Consider the following 22,929-nt stretch of genomic DNA (forward strand, 5'->3'; position numbering starts at 1 on the left):
AGGCATAATAACAACCAGGTACATAGTCATAATAACAACCCAGTCCATAGGCATAATAACAACCAGGTACATAGGCATAATAACAACCAGGTACATTGGCATAATAACAACCCAGTACATAGTCATAATAACAACCCAGTACATAGGCATAATAACAACATGGAACATAGGCATAATAACAACCCAGTACATAGGCATAATAACAACCCAGTACATAGTCATAACAACAACCCAGTACATATGCATAATAACAACCTGGAACATATGCATAATAACAACCCAGTACATATGCATAATAACAACCAGGTACTTAGGTATAATAACAACCAGGTACATATGCATAATAACAACCCAGTACATAGGCATAATAACAACCCAGTACATAGGCATAATAACAACCAGGTACTTAGGTATAATAACAACCAGGTACATAGGCATAATAACAACCAGGTACTTAGGCATAATAACAACCAGGTACTTAGGCATAATAACAACCAGGTACATAGGCATAATAACAACCAGGAACATAGGCATAATAACAACCAGGTACATAGTCATAATAACAACCCAGTACATAGGCATAATAACAACCAGGAACATAGGCATAATAACAACCAGGAACATAGGCATAATAACAACCAGGTACATAGTCATAATAACAACCCAGTCCATAGGCATAATAACAACCAGGTACATAGGCATAATAACAACCAGGTACATTGGCATAATAACAACCCAGTACATAGTCATAATAACAACCCAGTACATAGGCATAATAACAACCAGGAACATAGGCATAATAACAACCCAGTACATAGGCATAATAACAACCAGGTACATAGGCATAATAACAACCAGGTACATAGACATAATAACAACCAGGTACATAGGCATAATAACAACCCAGTACATAGTCATAATAACAACCAGGAACATAGGCATAATAACAACCAGGTACATATGCATAATAACAACCAGGAACATAGGCATAATAACAACCAGGTACATAGGCATAATAACAACCAGGTACATAGGCATAATAACAACCCAGTACATAGTCATAATAACAACCAGGAACATATGCATAATAACAACCAGGTACATATGCATAATAACAACCAGGTACATAGGCATAATAACAACCAGGTACATAGGCATAATAACAACCCAGTACATAGTCATAATAACAACCAGGAACATAGTCATAATAACAACCAGGTACATATGCATAATAACAACCAGGTACATAGGCATAATAACAACCCAGTACATAGTCATAATAACAACCCAGTACTTAGGCATAATAACAACCAGGTACATAGGCATAATAACAACCAGGAACATAGGCATAATAACAACCAGGTACATATGCATAATAACAACCAGGAACATAGGCATAATAACAACCAGGTACATAGGCATAATAACAACCAGGTACATAGGCATAATAACAACCCAGTACATAGTCATAATAACAACCAGGAACATAGGCATAATAACAACCAGGTACATAGTCATAATAACAACCAGGTACATAGGCATAATAACAACCAGGTACATAGGCATAATAACAACCCAGTACATAGTCATAATAACAACCAGGAACATAGTCATAATAACAACCAGGTACATATGCATAATAACAACCAGGTACATAGGCATAATAACAACCCAGTACATAGTCATAATAACAACCCAGTACTTAGGCATAATAACAACCAGGTACATAGGCATAATAACAACCAGGAACATAGGCATAATAACAACCCAGTACATAGTCATAATAACAACCAGGTACATATGCATAATAACAACCAGGTACATAGGCATAATAACAACCCAGTACATAGTCATAATAACAACCCAGTACTTAGGCATAATAACAACCAGGTACATAGGCATAATAACAACCAGGAACATAGGCATAATAACAACCCAGTAAATAGGCATAATAACAACCCAGTACATAGTCATAATGTCAACCAGGTACATAGGCATAATAACAACCAGGTACATAGTCATAATAACAACCCAGTACATAGTCATAATGACAACCAGGTACATAGGCATAATAACAACCAGGAACATAGGCATAATAACAACCAGGAACATAGGCATAATAACAACCAGGTACATAGTCATAATAACAACCCAGTACATAGTCATAATAACAACCCAGTACATAGTCATAATAACAACCATGTACATAGGCATAATAACAACCCAGTACATAGGCATAATAACAACCCAGTACATAGTCATAATAACAACTCAGTACATAGTCATAATGACAACCAGGTACATAGGCATAATAACAACCAGGTACATAGGCATAATAACAACCCAGTACATAGTCATAATAACAACCCGGTACTTAGGCATAATAACAACCAGGAACATGGCATAATAACAACCCAGTACATATGCATAATAACAACCAGGTACATAGGCTTAATAACAACCAGGTACATAGGCATAATAACAACCCAGTACATAGTCATAATGACAACCAGGTACATAGTCATAATAACAACCAGGTACATAGGCATAATAACAACCAGGAACATGGCATAATAACAACCCAGTACATATGCATAATAACAACCAGGTACATAGGCTTAATAACAACCCAGTACATAGACATAGTAACAACCAGGTACTTAGGCATAATAACAACCAGGTACATAGGCATAATAACAACCCAGTACATAGTCATAATAACAACCAGGTACTTATGCATAATAACAACCAGGTACACAGGCATAATAACAACCAGGTATATAGGCATAATAACAACCAGGAACATAGGCATAATAACAACCAGGTACTTAGGCATAATAACAACCAGGTACATATGCATAATAACAACCAGGAACCTAGGCATAATAACAACCCAGTACATATACATAATAACAACCCAGTACATATGCATAATAACAACCTGGTACATAGGCATAATAACACCCCAGTACATAGGCATAATAACAACCAGGTGCATAGGCATAATAACAACCCAGTACATATGCATAATAACAACCAGGTACATAGGCATAATAACAACCAGGTGCATAGGCATAATAACAACCCAGTACATAGGCATAATAACAACCAGGAACATAGGCACAATAACAACCCAGTACATAGGCATAATAACAACCCAGTACATAGGCATAATAACAACCCAGTACATATGCATAATAACAACCCAGTACATAGGCATAATAACAACCCGGTACATAGGCATAATAACAACCGGGTACATAGGCATAATAACAACCAGGTACATAGGCATAATAACAACCAGGTGCATAGGCATAATAACAACCAGGAACATAGGCATAATAACAACCCAGTACATAGGCATAATAACAACCAGGTACATAGGCATAATACCAACCCAGTACATAGGCATAATAACAACCAGGCACTGTATATGAGGGAGCGGAGAGCCAAATGAAAATAACAAACAGGAGAGGGGAGATGGGGCTTCTTTGCCTGCTCAGCCTTTGTAATAAGCCAACGCATTCACGCAACTCTGAGAGACTGGTCGCATAGATTTGCTGTGATATCAATTTCCAGGTATAGGGAAGGTAGACGATAGCTCTGACTAGAAAACTCATTGAAAGGTTCCACGCTGCTGCAGTTACTTGAAGAAGCATAGTAATCATAGTAATCTTCTTAAGATTCTGAGCTACAGAATGCAGACAGCACAAGAAAACAATTCTCAAGACCCTGTCCAGAGGTCACATCCACCCCAAAAACGATCTTTTGGTATTTGTTTCATTAGTCCATTGTTGATATAGTCCCAAAATGTTTTGCATGTCAGCAATTATGTTTTCAAGATCTATAACTTTCAAAATACACAAATACAGCCGGTATGATGCATTTTGCATCATAAGATGCAAAAAACTGCATCATATGATGCTAAATGCTTCATACCTGCTGTATTTCTGTATTTTGACATCCTGACCTACAGTTGAAATCGGAAGTTTACATACACTTAGGTTGAAGTCATTAAAACTTGTTTTTCAACCACTCCACAAATGTCTTGTTAACAAACTATAGTTTTGGCAAGTCGGTTAGGACATCTACTTTGTGCATGACACAAGTAATTTTTCCTACAATTGTTTACAGACAGATTATTTCACTTATAATTCACTGTATCACAATTCCAGTGGGTCAGAAGTTTACATACACTAAGTTGACTGTGCCTATAAACAGCTTGGAAAATTTCAGAAAATGATGTCATGGCTTTAGAAGATTCTGATAGGCTAATTGACATCATTTGAGTCAATTGGAGGTGTACCTGTGGATGTATTTCAAGGCCTACCTAAAAACTCGGTGCCTCTTTGCTTGACATCATGGGAAAATCAAAAGAAATCAGCCAAGACGTCAGAAAATAAATTGTAGACCTCCACAAGTCTGGTTCATCCTTGGGAGCAATTTCCAAATGCCTGAAGGTACCACGTTCATCTGTACAAACAATAGTATGCAAGTATAAACACCATGGGACCACGCATCAGTCATACCACTCAGGAAGGAGACACGTTCTGTATCCTAGAGATTAACGTACTTTGGTGCGAAAAGTGCAAATCAATCCCAGAACAACAGCAAAGGACCTTGTGAAGATGCTGGAGGAAACAGGTACAAAATTATCTATATCCACAGTAAAACAAGTCCTATATCGACATAACCTGAAAGGCCGCTCAGCAAGGCAGAAGCCACTGCTCCAAAACCGCCATAAAAATGCCAGAGTACGGTTTGCAACTGCACATGGGGACAAAGATCTGACTTTTTGGAGAAATGTCCTCTGGTCTGATGAAACAGAAATAGAACTGTTTGGCCATAATGAACATCGTTATGTTTGGAGGAAAAAGGGGATGGCTTGCAAGCCGAAGAACACCATCACATCCGTGAAGCACGGGGGTGTCAGCATCATGCTGTGGGGGTGCTTTGCTGCAGGAGGGACTGGTGCACTTCACGAAATAGATGGCGTCATGAGGAAGGAAAATTATGTGGATATATTGAAGCAACATCTCAAGACATCAGGAAGTTAAAGCTTGGTCGCAAATGGGTCTTCCAAATGGACAATGACCCCAAGCATACTTCCAAAGTTGTGGCAAAATGGCTTAAGGACAACAAAGTCAAGGTATTGGAGTGGCCATCACAAAGCCCTGACCTCAATCCTATAGAAAATGTGTGGGCAGAACTGAAAAAGTGTGTGCGAGCAAGGAGGCCCACAAACCTGACTAAGTTACACCAGCTCTGTCAGGAGGAATGGGCCAAAATTCACCCAACTTATTGTGGGAAGCTTGTGGAAGGCTATCCGAAACGTTTCACCCAAGTTAAACAATTTAAAGGCAATGCTACCAAATACTAATTGAGTGTATGTAAACTTCTGACCGACTGGGAATGTGATGAAAGAAATAAAAGCGGAAAGAAATAATTCTCTCTACTATTATTCTGACATTTCACATTCTTAAATGAAAGTGGTGATCCCAACTGACCTAAGACATGGCATTTTTACTAGGATTAAAAATGTCAGGAATTGTGAAAAACTCAGTTTAAATGTATTTGGCTAAGATGTATGTAAACTTCCGACTTCAACTGTACATTAACTTTATATCTAGATAGAAGGCTGTGAGGCACAGTGCTCAACTGAATACGTGTCCAAGACTTGGCTGTCAAGCAAACTGTTATAAAATACTCTACAGTGACTGAAGTAAAGTGAAGTAAAAAAAAAATATGCATACTTAATCGTCAATTTAGCTTGAATTTGATATACATTTGAATAAAAGTATCATATAAAAGTTACTTTCATTCCACACATTTTGCGAGTGATTTGCAAACAACATCTTCACAATCCAGGCACTGTACTCTCATCCACATCCTTCCATGAAAGAATATAGTTCACATGAAGATAAGATACAGACAGATCAGTAAGTGCTGGTTGCATTTCCAGTACAGTATGCTGTAGTGTGCAGTTCGCTTCTTAACAAAGGAATTAAACAGCATAGACTTGAAATTGGCTTCAAGGAGAAAGGTGTCGTCACTGTCAAGATAAATGCCTCCCTTATACAAGCTGAGTGATGCAGCTGAGAGCCCCATCACTGACAGATAAAGCGTCCGGTTTGCATCGACTGAACAATTGGCAACTAAATTACCTCCACAAACAACATGGAAAACGTATGATCAAGTATTGCTTACTTTCTATGATCTAAAAGCAAAGCCAGAGACAAATGTGTTCCAGACATGAGACGGGACACTTAGGAAGTATCAGATAACCAAAATGAAATCATCAGTCAGCATAAAAGCTTGGTTATTTGTCAGATTTAGGGGCAGTGTTTTGGAAACAAAGATCAAAAATCGGATCAAAAATCGGATCAAAAATCTCTCCAGTACTGACAAACCTACCCCCTCTTTCACGCACACGGATGCGAGCGCACACACGCGAGCACACACACACACACAGAGACAGACGCACACAGAGACAGAGACAGACACACACACACACACACACACACACAGAGATAGAGACAGACACACACACACACACACAGAGATAGAGACAGACGTGCACACGTGCACAGTAAATGGAGGCCAGGAAACAATCAGATATTCAAAGGATGTTCAAAACAGAACAATGACAGTCATTATTGCAGCTTGGATACACACTCTCAATACGTAGTATATTACAGTCCTGGAAAGTTGTTCTATCTAATCAAATAAATTAAAATTGTATCTGTAAATAAATGTTACAATACATTGCTTGACTAATCCTATAACTCTTGACAGTTTTTAGTTAGCTCTGTCTGGAGAGGCCTTTGGTACATAACCAAGTTTATAAAAGTGGTTGTTTGGATCCTAGATGCTGATTGGACAAGCAGCCTTCCAAGCTGTGCTGTATTGGCCGTCACTGGCACACTATGCCTGTTAACAGTTCCATCTGAAAATTACCACTGTGCCACATACCAATATCATGTTCACGTTGCTGTCCAAATCATCTCTTGTATTTATCTCAACTCGCACATTATTTCCCCTTGCTTCCAGCCTAGCATTTAGTTTGGTACAGCGGGGGTTAATATAAGCCTTGCTGTCTCCCTCTCCGACCTCGGAAACAATGTTTCACTTTTTAATTTTCGATCCGCTATCGCGTTGGGCCGAACAAAGCCATATACCTGTGACTGTATTAATGATACAGCACTGCCTCGCGTACCTTATTGCTTAAATAACTGTTGTGTAATGAATTGGTTATATAATGAATTTGAATCAGTGGAGGCTCCTCAGAAGAGGAAGGGGAAGACTATCCTCCTCAGTGAATTTCAGAAAAATAGTGAAACAATAAAAAGTATCCTTTTTAGTTAAAACTATACTAAATATATTCACGTCACCAAATAATTGATTACAACACACTGTTTTGCAATTAAGGTCTACAGTAGCCTCAACAGCGATCTATGGGGTAGCACCATGGTGTAGCCGGAGGACAGCTAGTTTCCATCCTCCTCTGGGTACATTGACTTCAATACAAAACCTAGGAGGCTCGTGGTTCTCACCCCCTTCCATAGACTTACACAGTAATTATGACAACTTCTGGAGGACGTCCTCCAACCTATCAGAGCTCTTGCAGTATGAACTGACAGAAAATGAATCTAGTACTGAAAGCATAAACTACAGCTAGCTAGCACTGCAGTGCATAAAATGTGGTGAGTAGTTGACTCAAAGAGTGAGATAGACTATAGTTGAACAGTTTTTAACAAATTAATTTATTCAAAAATGAAGAAGCAAGAGAGAGAGTGAGAGAGAGAGATAGCTATATTTAGTTGTATTCTTTTTTTCACTTTCACTTACCTACTCAAACACCCGGGTTAAACAGAGAGGGATGCTATGTTAGATAGCTGGCTATGGCTATCTAACACTGGAACTCATCCAAGTCAAGCTAAGCTTTTGAAATTATTAATTTATTGCCACTGGGGCCCGCCGGTGTAACTGCTAAACTGCTCGCTGTACACTGCACTGCATGATTGTAGCGGGTTTATTCATGTGTTAGTTCTAGTAGCTAGCTATGTTGACTATGACGCATTAGCTAATATGGTGACAACGATGTAGGCTGTGTGTAGCGGTTAGCGGTTATGGTATGAAGGTTTGGCTTGGAAAGTTTTTTTTGCCTGGTCACAGACAGCTGTTGTATTGTGCACTGAAGTCCACAAGAAAGAGAGGAGGAGAGCGTGTAGATGTGAGAAGGAATTATACAACGAGAAAATGATCATGCTGTTTGTATGTGGCTGCTATGAAAGTGAACTGTGTTTGCGGTGATCAGGAGTGTATTCATTCCGGCAATTCTGTTGAAAAACTTTTGTTAAACTGAAGTAAATGGAACAAAACAGGCATAAATATACCTGAATTTGTCCAATAGAAACTCTTGTTTTCAATTGTTGGACTAATGATTACACCTTAGATCAGCTAGTGTGCAAGGCAGTATTGAATGTGTCACTGACTGTCACCTTGATTACTCAATTTCTTCTCTCAACCTGTGCACCTACGTTGTAAACTTTCATTTGTAGGCTAGGTTGTAGCAACCTCATGATGGGTATAGGGATAGTATCATGTAGTAGCCTAAATCTATTGATGTTACATTGAGCTGGGTGAATGAAATATGAATGACAGTCATCCAATATGCTGTAATAGAAATAAGGCCATGCTCATAAAAAAAAAGACCTCCCTCATCTTAAATGGCACCAACCACCGCTGATTTGAATCCATGAATCAATTATCTATCTGACCAACAAAATCTTGACAAGTCATCAATCTTGGCACATCTTGTCATCAAGAGGATGATTGTGATTTGCCATTTTGCTGAGAGAAAGATGACCATGACAGGGAGGGACATAGGTCTGGTATGACCATCATTAACTCAAAGTGCAGTTTTGATTACTTTCATAATATGTTTATTTATTTGAGCCCTCTTACAGATATCATGACTACTGTTACCCAGTTTCACTGTTTCAAACTCACTGAATTGTATGATGGCAGAGCTCTCTTGAGGTAAAACTGACTTCTATCATATGTCGAGTATTTGAATGATAATACTTTTGATTGTGGATCATATACATGTCACAAATAAACTATTCAACTTGAGCAAAGGATATCTTCCCAAAGAATATGACATCAGATTCCTGTATCCATTGTTTCCAGTCACGTGGACATAATTGGAACGCTTATTTGACTTTTTGTGGGAGCAATTATGTTTACATGCAGGAATATAGGCTACTCTGGGGACAGACAATTTTCTCTCAATAGAAACCAAGCTTTCGAGACAAAGGTGGTCGTCAAGGTTAAACTATAGGCACCGCAAGTGCCCTATATTAATTCTGCTCTCTAGATTCTTCAATAAAACGCACATGAAACATAAATGAGGAAAAAATGTACGTCCCGGAAGTCAATTATTCCCAACGTCACACTGACTGAATTGCTTCTCGTTTATTTAAATAGCGCTGCATTTTCTAAAGCAGCAGTTGAAGTGATCATATCATTATCGGAGCGCGCGAGTTACTACAGTCTGTTACGGGACAAAATAAACAGACACTGTCGCGTTGATATAAAATACAGGCCTACGGCCAACTGACCGTTATTTTTACAGTCACGACACCATAGTGGTCATCGTCTAATTGTCTCCCAGTATCCCATTATTTGGCTACGTCATATTTCCTGTGTAGAAATGTCCTTGGCATGAACTAGGCTACATGATAAACCACCTTGTACAGAGTTGACATGTAAGCTAGTCAACATCACCCTCATACACACATAGAATGCATTTATGTTTCAAAAGAACAAAACATCTTACCTGCAAATGCCCCTGGAACATATTGAGTTTAAAGTCAATTCCTGATTCTGCGACGATGGAATTTTAAGCTACTTTAAGTCTTGCAATACAGATACAGTAAGCTACACTGGGAGTGTTCATATGTACAAAGAGTTCTGGAACAAGAGGCAGAATGTTTCAATTCGCTCAGAAGTGCCGGCTCCAGTTGAGTCTTTGAATGCTACGCCAAGGAAAGGAGCTGTCCTCTCTTCAGGTGCTGAAATGCAAGTGTTCTTGTCATGTATTTTTTGCCGGTGTTTTAAAGGTAGCCAGGCGACGGCACGCGAGAGATAAGTGCGCTGCCAGACCTCACTTCAATGCGAGGCGCCCAGAAATCTTCACGGCGCTGCCAAACGCTTCAGGGTCCTCGGCTTCGGATTGACAACAATACAGTTAGTCAAGTAAAATCTCCCGTGTTATGTCTTCATTGTGCACACTACCGCTCTCCGCCTCTCGACCGTCGCTTAATAATTGTTTTGACGCTTCTCGGGTTCATCCTCTTCTTATAGTGCACTCCTCTCTCCTGCTCACCAGCCTTCCTCCTCTGGGCGCCGCTGGAGCCGCCTCCTGGATTCACGTGCTCTGAAGTAGGAACAAGTTGAAATTGGGGTCAATTTTGGCATTTGGAGCTTGTTTCAGGCCGTGTGCTGCAGATATTACTATACCTTCTGTAGTTATAGGCTACAGTATGTTTTGCCACCTACTTATCTATGTTTTCAGGTCTATATGAAGCCTTATAATAACTATTTAGCAACTTACTGTAGCTGGAAACCAACGAATGCACTGCAATTGGCCTAAACAAACTGTTTGCGAGTGCCCTGAGTCTGTAAAAATAGAAAATGAACGGTTGCAAAAATCTGTAATTCTTTTACCTGTTACACTATAACGCCAACTCCTTGTCACTTCATGCCAAACCCATGGCTAATAATAATATATATATATTATTTAATAATAATAATTATCTAATAATAATATATATATATATATTATTTTTTTGGGCCGACATTATTCTGCTCTGCTGTTTCCGCTACACTGTACATTGTCCAATTAGTTATAGCATGAAGGATTACATAACAAGATGAATGCAAATCGTATGATTCCCTTCAAGGTAATCTTGATGATGTAAACTAAAGAGTGGAATAAGGCATGCCAGCGCATGGCGATGTTTATCTCTTGTCCAATTAAGAAGTAAGGCAGGATGTTTATATAACGAGATGTAGTGATAATGGGGAATCAGTAGCCTAACTACAGTGCAGCACATGGAGGAACAATAATAGAATCAACATATTTTTGCAAGAAATGGTACTGAATTATTTGACAAATTATAATTTTGTAAAGTAGCAGTGAATGATACCAAAATATATCTAACTAAACATAACGTAGAATATGTCGGGAATGAATGGGATGCGTGGGATAACTAGCAGCAGTAGTTCCGGTGTTTAGGTTTTTAGTCACTGGTTATTTGTACCAATCATGATTTCGCAGGTGTTAGCGTTTTTCGAATTTCGAAAGGGGAGGGGACATTCGGCCCATATACTTGCCCGTAACTTGCAAAGTCCTCGTTCTGGTTCTGCTCCTCGTTCTAGCATCTTTTCGTCGCTTCTCTCAACACTTATGGACCCAGAACTGAATCTAGCAGCTGACCAATTACGCAAGACAAACAAATCCTTGATGACTGAGGCTGCGCGGCTGGGCAGGTATATAGTGACACACCTTTAGTGTTGGATACACAATATCTGACACCAATACTTCCATTTTCCTACTCAAACCAAATACCTTTTATTTCGATTGGACAGTGTATCAGCACCAACTGATGATGCCCAATAAATGGAATAACTTGGAGCTAGGTGTAAGTATGCAAGTATTGTTCCTTACTGTTTATTGATTTAAAACAGATCTCATTAGATGCCAGCCCTCCAAATCATGAACATGGAATATTGTATGTACTGTGTAACAATAACCCCAGAAAATAACAGCGCCATTCTGGAGCATTTTTATAATAATAATACATTTCATTAATAACACGTTTTTCATTGGGAAAAACACATCTGATATGCTTTAGGCTCTACAAAATTACCCAGAACTCAGCCGACATGGACCAGAACCCAGCCGTCATTGGACCAGAACCCATCCGCCATGGACCAGAACCCAGCCACCAGCCACTATGGACCAGAACCCAGCCGCTATGTGCCAGAACCCAGCCACCAGCCACCATGGACCAGAACCCAGCCGCCATGGACCAGAACCCAGCCTCCATGGACCAGGACCTAGCCACTATGGACCAGAACCCTGCCGCCATGGACCAGAACCCAGCCGCTATGTGCCAGAACCCAGCCACCAGCCACCATGGACCAGAACCCAGCCTCCATGGACCAGGACCTAGCCACTATGGACCAGAACCAAGCCGTCATGGACGAGAACCCAGCCACTAGGACCAGAACCCTGCCTCCATGGACCAGAACCCAGCCGCCATGGACCAGAACCCAGCCGCCATGGACCAGAACCCAGCCGTCATATGCCAGAACCCAGCCACTATGTGCCAAAACCCAGCCGCCATGAACCAGAACCTATCCGACATGGACCAGAACCCAGTCGCCATGGACAGAACTCAGCCGCCATGGACCAGAACCCTGCCGCCATGGACCAGAACCCTGCCGCCATGGACCAGAACCCTGCCGCCATGGACCAGAACCCAGCCGCCATGGACCAGAACCCAGCCGCCGTGGACCAGAACCCTGCCGCCATGGACCAGAACCCAGCCTCCATGGACCAGAACCCAGCCGCCAGCCACCATGGACCAGAACCCTGCCGCCATGGACCAGAACCCTGCCGCCATGGACCAGAACCCAGCCTCCATGGACCAGAACCCAGCCTCCATGGACCAGAACCCAGCCGCCAGCCACCATGGACCAGAACCCAGCCGCCATGGACCAGAACCCAGCTGCCATGGACCAAAACCCAGCCACCATCAACCAGAACCCAGCCATCATGGACCAGAACCCTGCCGCCATGGACCAGAACCCAGCCACCATGGATCATAAAGGGAGAATCAAAATGATTACACCTGCTCTGTATTGCTTGCTTGGAATTTATTCAATAAATTCACTCTAATGTATTTCAATGGATTCTTTCATATTCCCTCCTGTGTTTTTTTATCAATCAATATTGATAGCGCATTACTGTTTGTGTGATCCTAGGGTAGCGAACATGTACATGCTGCTCTATGATTCTATTTAAAGGCCACATTGGGCCATGTTTCTCTTCTGACAGGCAGTGTGGCTAACTAATAATTAAGGGCAGATAAGTGGAATTGTTGTTGTGTACTGTGGGCCAAACAGTCAGTGCCGTGTGATTTGAAAAACAAATTAATAGAATCAATTTGGAAATATATTTCTGCGGAACGACCATCGGAGCTGAAAATATGAGCTGCTAGAAGCTATACTTGCATAAGGCTGAAAATGAACGTGCAAACCTCTTGTACATAAGTGATGCAAATGTGGATTTGGTTGATTGGTCAGTTTGCATGTGTACTGTATTCCAAGGTCTTACTGATAAACATATATTGCATCTGAGATTCATTTACTTCAGTTTGATTCATTTAAAAGCTACCTCACTTTTGAAATAGCTATGTGTTACTCAAATGTATTGCGTAACTTTCCCATATTTATTTTTTTGTATCTATGTGTGATTTAGAGGAAAAGTTCTAGTTTGTCAATTAATCAAACTGAAGTAAATGAATCAGTTATCACATAGAAACCACCCCTAGATGATTCATCTCATTACAAGGTAGAAACACAGCTGTGTCAAGGTGATTTAACATTAGGTAAGCAGCAGCAAGGTGTTGGTGCATGAAAGGACTCAAGTCTCTATCCATTACCATGTTGACTTAATACATCACTCACCCGAAGCGCTCTGAGACGAACAATACACCTATCAAAGACCACATCAGACTCTGCATTCATTAAACATCATCGTTTTTTTTATGCTGGACTCAGGAAGTGCTCGCTTATTTGTTGTGATGTACTGTAGGTCACGGAATCCATTGCTGTTTCAATACACACCATGTGGCAGTTATCACACCGGTGACATCATAGCGTCCCATAATTAATTTACAGGGCATTCGGAAAGTATTCAGACCCCTTCCCTTTTTCCACATTTTGTTACGTTACAGCCTTTTTTCTAAAAGTGATTAAATGAATACAAATCACACAATACCCCATAATGACAAAGCAAAAATAGGTTTTTAGACATTTTTGCAAATTCATTAAAAATAAAAAAACAGAAATTCCTTATTTACATTAAGTATTCAGACGCTTTGCTATGAGACTCGAAATTGAGGTCAGGTGCATCCTGTTTCTATTAATCATCCTTGAGATGTTTCTACAACTTGATTGAAGTCCACCTGTGGTAAATTCAATTGATTGGACATGATTTGGAAAGGTACACACCTGTCTATATAAGGTCCCACAGTTGATAGTGCATGTCAGAGCAAAAACCAAGCCATGAGGTCGAAGGAATTGTCCGTAGAGCGCCGAGACAGGATTGTGTCGAGGCACAGATCTGGGGAAGGGTACCAAAAAATGTCTGCAGCATTGATGGTCCCCAAGAACACAGTGGCCTCCATCATTCTTAAATGGAAGAAGTTTGGAACCACCAAGACTCTTCCTAGAGCTGGCCGCCCTGTCAAACTGAGCAATCGGGGGAGAAGGGCTTTGGTCAGGGAGGTGACCAAGAACCCGATGGTCACTCTGACAGAGCTCCAGAGTTCCTCTGTGGAGATGGGAGAACCTTCCAGAAGGCCAACCATCTCTGCAGCACTCCACCAATCAGGCCTTTATGGTAGAGTGGCCAGACGGAAGCCACTCCTCAGTAAAAGGCACATGACAGCCCGCCATACCCAAGAAGACTAGAGGCTGTAAACACTGCCAAAGGTGTTTCAACAAAGTACTGAGTAAAGGGTCTGAATACTTATGTAAATGTGATATTTCAGTTTTTTATTGTTAATACATTTGCTAACATTTCTAAAAACCTGTTTTTGTTTTGTCATTATGGGGTATTGTGTGTAGATTGATGAGGAAAAATAATTTAATCAATTTAATCCATATGGCTGTAACTTAAACAAAATGTGGAAAAAGTCAAGGGGTCTGAATACTTTCCGAATGCACTATATTAACTGTCATTTAACATAATTGGATCACGGGTGGCCATTTACAAAAATAGCTACCAAGGACTAGGATTTAACATCTGATAATGTATGAGAAATCTTATAATCATGGCCAAATACATCAACCTTTCACACTGCAGTGTCATTAATGAAGTTAAGACTTAGCTACTCAATTCAAAGGTTATTAATATGAAGCAAGAATAGAATGGCTGGCAGATGTGGGGAATCCATCATTTATATAAATACACCTAGTTTCAATGTGATGAATACGGCCAATTAAAAATGCAAAACTCTTATTATATCCTCAAGTTCTATTAGCTGGAAAGCTGTGGTGTGGCCTAACTGTTTTTTTCTTAACTAAGTTTAACTAAGTTTGTTCATTATCGGACGTACAAGTGCAAAGCCTAGGGTACAGTCCATATTGCCCTTTACTGAGCACATGGGACTAAACACATGTGAATTCAGTAGGAGTCAATTATTGCTAGTTCATGCATAACTACACCCATGCTACTTTTCAAATTCAAAACAGCTGCTATGCATCACCCATGTGGGTGCTACGTTGATGGATACAATTTTTTTTTTGTGGATGTATTTCCAAAGGCCTAGCTAGCTGGATTAATATTATCCATTCAGAATGGCACTGCATGTTCCTGTAGGGCCAGACATCTCCTCTGACAAAAGAAACAGTCCCTGCTATTTTGTACATTATGGTCGTCGGCACACAACATCCACTCGACAGTGTTGCAGATGCCCACTTGTTGAACGAACACAAGCAATAGGTTCAGAGGATTTCAACCCATCAACATACTCCTATATTCTGCTTGTACGATGGATAGGAAGTAGCTCTCACCTTGCCCACCTTCCCCACCCCCCTCGGTTGCTTTTATGCTTTCACGCCGGAGAGCGGTTCGACCTCTTTCTAGAGAGTGGACGAGAAAACGAGGGTTTTGACAAACACACCAATCAGAAGACAGATGGGAGTAAAGATTGTTTATCTTTCCTCGTAGTCATCAAGCACAAATGAGGAGATATATATATAAATAAATACAAAACAGACCAAGGATTTCATCATAAGGGTGCAAACAAATGAAACATACTGCAATTTGGATTTGATTGATATGGATGTTTCTTTTAATAGAAAACACACAAAAAGGAAGAACATTTGCAGTAATGTCACTTTTCAATTTTAAAGATGTATTCCTTTAAGATTGATCTGTTTACTGTATGGGTGAGCAACAACCGTAGAAATTGAATGGCAATGCTACTCCATCAAAGTATTTAGGATAAGTGCTATTTCCTTTATTTGGGCGGCTAAAACCAGACTTATTTGGAGGACAACCATTAGTCAGTCAGTCGTAAGCCCACCGACATTGAACCTGATGTGACCCTGGGTAATAGTGACAATGAGGTCATAGAGCAAACAAATCACGGCAAATTATCTCAAATGAAGCGGGGCGATATACTGCGCCCTGCTGAACACGAGAAATTCCCATGAGCCTCAGCGCACCATCTGGCCTTTCCTGGCGGACAAAACTGGGCAAAACGGGTTGTAATGACATCATTTCAACTGCTGGGATGCTTTATCCCTGGTATTTGACCAGAGTGTTACTGCTGGGGTGCTATCTCCCTGGTATTTGACCAGAGTGTTACTGCTGGGATGCTATCTCCCTGGTATTTGACCAGAGTGTTACTGCTGGGATGCTATCTCCCTGGTATTTGACCAGAGTGTTACTGCTGGGATGCTATCTCCCTGGTATTTGACCAGAGTGTTACTGCTGGGATGCTATCTCCCTGGTATTTGACCAGAGTGTTACTGCTGGGGTGCTATCTCCCTGGTATTTGACCAGAGTGTTACTGCTGGGGTGCTATCTCCCTGGTATTTGACCAGAGTGTTACTGCTGGGATGCTATCTCCCTGGTATTTGACCAGAGTGTTACTGCTGGGGTGCTATCTCCCTGGTATTTGACCAGAGTGTTACTGCTGGGGTGCTATCTCCCTGGTATTTGACCAGAGTGTTACTGCTGGGGTGCTATCTCCCTGGTATTTGACCAGAGTGTTACTGCTGGGGTGCTATCTCCCTGGTATTTGACCAGAGTGTTACTGCTGGGATGCTTTATCACTGGTATTTGACCAGAGTGTTACTGCTCTATATGGTCGTTATAACAACTTTACTCATGTGTAGGCTATATTATCACGGGAGATTGTTAAAGAATGTGTAGCTCTATTCTATGTATCATTGTTTTGATTGTACAGACACATCTGAAACCGCCCTGACAGTTTGATCACCCTGATATTGTTGGCTACATGCCCTTCCTATCCCTTATGCATTTGAGGTGCGGTGGATTAAACAGTACCAAACTCACATCTCTCCATCTGTCTGTCACCACAGTCAAGTAAGGTCAGCCAGGGCAGTGCTATTACAAATCAAATCAAAAGCATAGAGATTGCGGAAAGTGTGACGAGTACTGAGGAAACAAAGAGGCAGGACGCAGACGCAGACGCAGGAATCAACAATGTAAAGGTTTACTGAGCACGAGAACATCAAAGAGCGAGTACACGACAAGACACTAACAATCACACACAACACAACACTGAACAGTCCAGGGCTATATAGGGGTGGTGATGAGATGATGAGGTGCAGGTGCGCTGGAGGGGATTAGGGTGCGTTGGGTTTCCATTCCGGTGTTGCCGAGGCGGTGCGCTCAGACAGGTGGCTCAGTAGACCGGCGAATCAGAGCGCCGGAGGGGAGCAACGGGAGGAGACGTGACAGAAAGTGAAAGTCTATGGGAATGCAAAGTGTGTGTAGAAATGAAAAGAGAAACCTTATTGACCTAATGGAATAAGACTTAGTAAGAAAATACTGTATATATGATTTAATATAAAGCAGGGTAAACTAATACAGGAGTGCATTGGTAAGATATAGGAACAGGCAAACACAGAGTCAACCAATAAGTATTCTATATTTGTAATAAATACAAATCAAATCAAATCAAATCAAAATGTATTTGCCACATGCGCCGAATACAGCAGGTGTAGACATTACAGTGAAATACTTATATATATATATAGCCCTTAACCAACAATGCCGTTTTTTAAAAGAAAAATGTAAAATATAAAAGTGTTAATGAAAGAAAAATAGAAATAAAAGCAAATACCTAAAGAGCAGCAGTAAAATAAAATAACAGTAGGGAGGCTATATACAGGGGGGTACCGGTACAGAGTCAATGTGCGGGGGCACCGGCTAGTCGAGGTAATTGAGGTCATATGTACATGTGGGTAGAGTTAAAGTGACTATGCATAGATAATAAACAGAGTAGCAGCAGCAGAAAAGAGGGGGTGGGGTGGGACAATGCAAATAGTCCAGGTAGCCATGATTAGCTGTTTAGGAGTCTTATGGCTTGGGGGTAGAAGCTGTTGAGAAGCCTTTTTGACCTAGACTTGGCGCTCCGGTACCGCTTGCCGTGCGGTAGCAGAGAGAACAGTCTATGACTAGGGTGGCTGGAGTCTTTGACAATTTTTAGGGCCTTCCACTGACACCGCCTGGTATAGAGGTCGTGGATAGCAGGAAGCTTGGCCCCAGTCATGTACTGGGCCGTACGCACTACCCTCTGTAGTGCCTTGCGGTCGGAGGCTGAGCAGTTGCCACACCAGGCGGTGTTGCAACCAGTCAGGATGCTCTCGATGGTGCAGCTGTAGAACTTTTTGAGGATCTGAGGACCCATGCCACATCTTTTCAGTCTCCTGAGGGGCTTTGTCGTGCCCTCTTCACGACTGTCTTGGTGTGTTTGGACCATGATAGTTAGTTGGTGATGTGGACACCAAGGAACTTGAAGCTCTCAACCTGTTCCACTACAGCCCCGTCGATGAGAATGGGGGCGTGCTCAGTCCTCTTTTTTTCCCTGTAATCCACAATCATCTCCTTTGTCTTGATCATGTTGAGGGAGATGTTGTTATCCTGGCACCACACGGCCAGGTCTGTGACCTCCTCCCTATAGGCTGTCTCCTCGTTGTCGGTTATCAGGCCTACCACTGTTGTGTCGTCGGCAAACTTAATTTTACCTTTATTTAACTAGGCAAGTCAGTTAAGAACAAATTCTTATTTACAATGACAGCCTACACCGACCAAACCCAGACGACGCTGTGCCAATTGTGCGCCGCCATACGGGACTCCCAACCACGGCCGGTTGTGATACAGCCTGGAATCGAACCAGGGGGTCTGTAGTGACGCCTCAAGCACTGGAGATGCAGTGCCTTAGACCACTGCGCCACTCGGGAGCCCAATAATGATGGTGTTGGATTCGTGCCTGGCCATGCAGTCATGGGTGAACAGGGAGTACAGGAGGGGACTGAGCACGCACCACAGTGACAACTTGCATTAAAGGCATAATTTAGTCATGCCACCACATCAGGGACCTTGCCCAAACAACTATAGTTTGCCTGCCAGTGTCACATGCAGAAAGTCACAGAATGAAAGCTAGCCACACCATCGTCTTCTCACGATCCCCTTTAAGCCATCTAACATTGGACTGTTGCACTGTCTAAATATTTAATGCCCCGATGACATGTCCACAAAGGAAGCTACACTCTTTAAATATTAAGTCTATTCAGTTGTTCTCCCAGCTTCATTACTGGGGTCTGTACACTGCAAGGTATTTATAATTCATGGGTCTCAAAAATTCCTTCAGATGAAGAGAGACACGCAGAAATCATCCCATTCATATCTTATGCAAATGTAACATTTTTGTAATAGGAATAGATTAACCAAACCAAGAATAATCATATGGATTTGTGATGTGTTTTTCTCTGTAAACATAGCTCAGTTGAGGGAGCTTTTCGAGACTATAGAAATGATGAAACATATATGGTGCTACTGTATTTGGGCGAACGGTACAGATGATAGCCTATGTATGATTCTCTCATACTTTCAGCTATATAGGCCTAGGCTTTTTAGATCATTGCAAATTGCCAAGAATGAGTGCTGACCAGTTTAGTATTAGACAAAATAATGATCCGTGAACGAGAATGATTGCTGATCAGTTTAGTATTAGACATAATATTGATCCGTGAACAAGAATAATTGCTGATCAGTTTAGTATTAGACATAATATTGATCCCCGAAGAAGAATGATTGCTGACCAGTTTAGTATTAGACATGATATTGATCCCCAAACAACAATAATTGCTGATCAGTTTAGTATTAGACAAAATAATGATCTGTAAACAAGAATGATTGCTGACCAGTTTAGTATTAGACATAATATTGATCCCCGAAGAAGAATGATTGCTGACCAGTTTAGTATTAGACATAATATTGATCCGTGAACAAGAATGATTGCTGATCAGTTTAGTATTAGACAAAATAATGATCCGTAAACAAGAATGATTGCTGATCAGTTTAGTATTAGACATAATATTGATCCCCGAAGAAGAATGATTGCTGATCAGTTTAGTTTTAGACATGATATTGATCCCGGACTAAGACAAGGGGTACATGTCCTTGTTCTGAAGAAACAGTATGTAGAGTAACAAAGAAAATATCAGATGGGAGGAAGTTCATGTAGCCGGTGTGAAATGGTAGCTAGTAGTGGCAGTTAGCTAGTTAGCGGTGCGCGCTGGTAGCGTTCCAATCATTTCTATAGTCTCGAAAAGCTCCCGCCACTGAGCTATGTTTACAGAGAAAAACACATCACAAATGCATATGATTATTCTTGGTTTGGTTAATCTATTCCTATTACAAAAATGTTACATTTGCATAAGATATGAATGGGATGATTCCTGCGTGTCTCTCTTCATCGCTAGTAGCGTTTCAATCGGTGACATCACTCGCTCTGAGACCTTGAAGTAGTTGTTTCCCTTGCTCTGCAAGGAGCTATGGGTAATAACGGCAAGGCTCATCACATACGCTGCTGCTACTGATTATTATCTATCCTGTTGCCTAGTCACTTCATTCCTACCTACAGTATATGTGCATATCTACCTCAATTACCTCGTACCCCTGCACATCGACTCCGTACTGGTACCCCGTGTATTTAGCCAAGTTAACGTTGCTCATTGTGTATTTATTCCTTGTGTTATTATTTTTCTATTATTTATATATTTTTCTCTCTGTATTGTTGGGAAGGGCCTGTAAGTAAGTATTTCACTGTTAGTCTACACCTGTTGTTTACGAAGCATGATTTTGAGGGTCCCTGGTTCGAGCACAGGTTTGGGCAAGGAGAAGGACGGAATCAATACTGTTACATTCACACACTATCTATCGATGTAATGAAGGCTGCCTACCTCCCCAGCCACGTTGTGAGAACTAATTTAATTCACCACTGATACTTTAAATTACTACCTATGACAAGTGCAACAATGGGAATGTAAAGGCCCCTGGAACGTGTGGTACCATATGTAACACATTATCGGATTCAACTCAAATTGACCATTCATGCAAAAACATCCTACGATACACTTGCATTGTAAGAATAGACAGAACGGTGTATCACTTCCAATTGATTTACTTCTACTTCTCGTTTATTAACGAGGGAAGGTGTAGCTAGATCAAATGCCTCTAAAATCATAACTGTGGGAATTGACCAAATACAAGAATTAAAGCATAGTTAATCCAAAATAGATTTTTGCCCACATGAAAAAATGATTCAATATAGTGTATACTATGGTAGGAATACTATGGTATTCACTGTAGTGTTTTTGCGGACTTTACTGTAGTATTTACTGTAGTATACTGTAGTATTTACAGTTTACTATAGTTTAAATACTGTAGTAAAAAAAATAGTATTATAGTGTTTTTGCAGACTGTAGTATGGTATACTATAGTATTTACTGTAGTGTTTTGGGGGACATTACTGTAAAGTGTTTTTGTTTTATTGTCTTTGACATAGAAGTGGGAAGCTTTCTCCTTGGGGAAACCTGTAGGTAGGTAGGTAGGTAGGTAGGTAGGTAGGTAGGTAGGTAGGTAGGTAGGTAGGTAGGTAGGTAGGTAGGTAGGTCTGAACGGAGAGTTCGGCTGTTCTATTCTGTTCTAGAACATGGTCTTTCCTTGGCATGTAGGTTTCTCACTTACGGGTCGCACAAATTGGAATATGGGGGAGGGGAACGGGAATGGGCAGGGTATATGCAAATTAAATACTGTAGTATTTACTATAGTTACGAAAATGTAGTGTTTTTGCGCACTGTAGTGTTTTTGCAGAAATTTCTGTTGTATTTACTACAGTGTTTTTTGTGTGCATAATACTGCAGTATTTACTATAGTATTCTACAGTATACTACAAAATTCTATACTAAGTACTACACATGATTGAGGGATAGGGGGGGGCAGTATGAAAAATGTATGCACTCACTAATTGGAAGTCGCTCTGGATAAGAGCGTCTGCTAAATGACAAAAAAAAAATACTACAGTGTGTAGTATAGTAATGTACAGTATACTAAAGTTTAATACAGAATTCTATAGTAAGTACTTTGAAACAAAAGTATACACCGCACACACGGTTATGGGCTTAAAAAAAAGAAGCCACTTGTACCATGTCAGATATAGAGTTGAAATGTATTGAATATTGAGTTTGCATCCCAACATTACACTTTATATACATCACAGAAATATAACAAAACTGTTTGGCATAGAAACACAGGATTTCCGGCATAATAATTTTTAAAACTTTATTAATAATAACATTATGAAAAATATTAATGACATTCCACACGTGGGGCCAAAGAGGGTGTTTTTGGTCACCGACTGCTGGAAAGATCTGACTCTACCTAATGCATTCACATACTTGTGTACACACACTAAGCTTGAATAGTTCATTAGTAGAACCACTTACCTTAAAAGAGGGCTACTTAACAACTCTACAGAAATGAATGAATAGGTGTCAAACAACTATGTGAGTCAGTCCATAACACCC

At 40.7% G+C, this 22,929-nt stretch overlaps 1 protein-coding gene across 1 annotated transcript in view; it reads right to left on the reverse strand.

Annotated features, from left to right (window-relative positions):
• Positions 1 to 10,332, reverse strand: part of LOC311137596 (PEX5-related protein-like) — a gene marked incomplete at its 3' end in the record, with an annotated part of 155,140 nt that extends 144,808 nt beyond the window's left edge. The window contains exon 1 of the mRNA XM_084172102.1: positions 9,842 to 10,332. Coding sequence (XP_084028228.1) covers positions 9,842 to 9,862 — 21 coding nt within the window. The 5' untranslated portion in view covers positions 9,863 to 10,332. The remainder of the gene's footprint in view (positions 1 to 9,841) is intronic.
• Positions 10,333 to 22,929: the final 12,597 nt, after the last annotated feature.

The sequence above is a fragment of the Coregonus lavaretus genome, assembly GCF_964263955.1.
Source record: "Coregonus lavaretus genome assembly, chromosome: 11".
NCBI classification, from domain to species: domain Eukaryota; kingdom Metazoa; phylum Chordata; class Actinopteri; order Salmoniformes; family Salmonidae; genus Coregonus; species Coregonus lavaretus.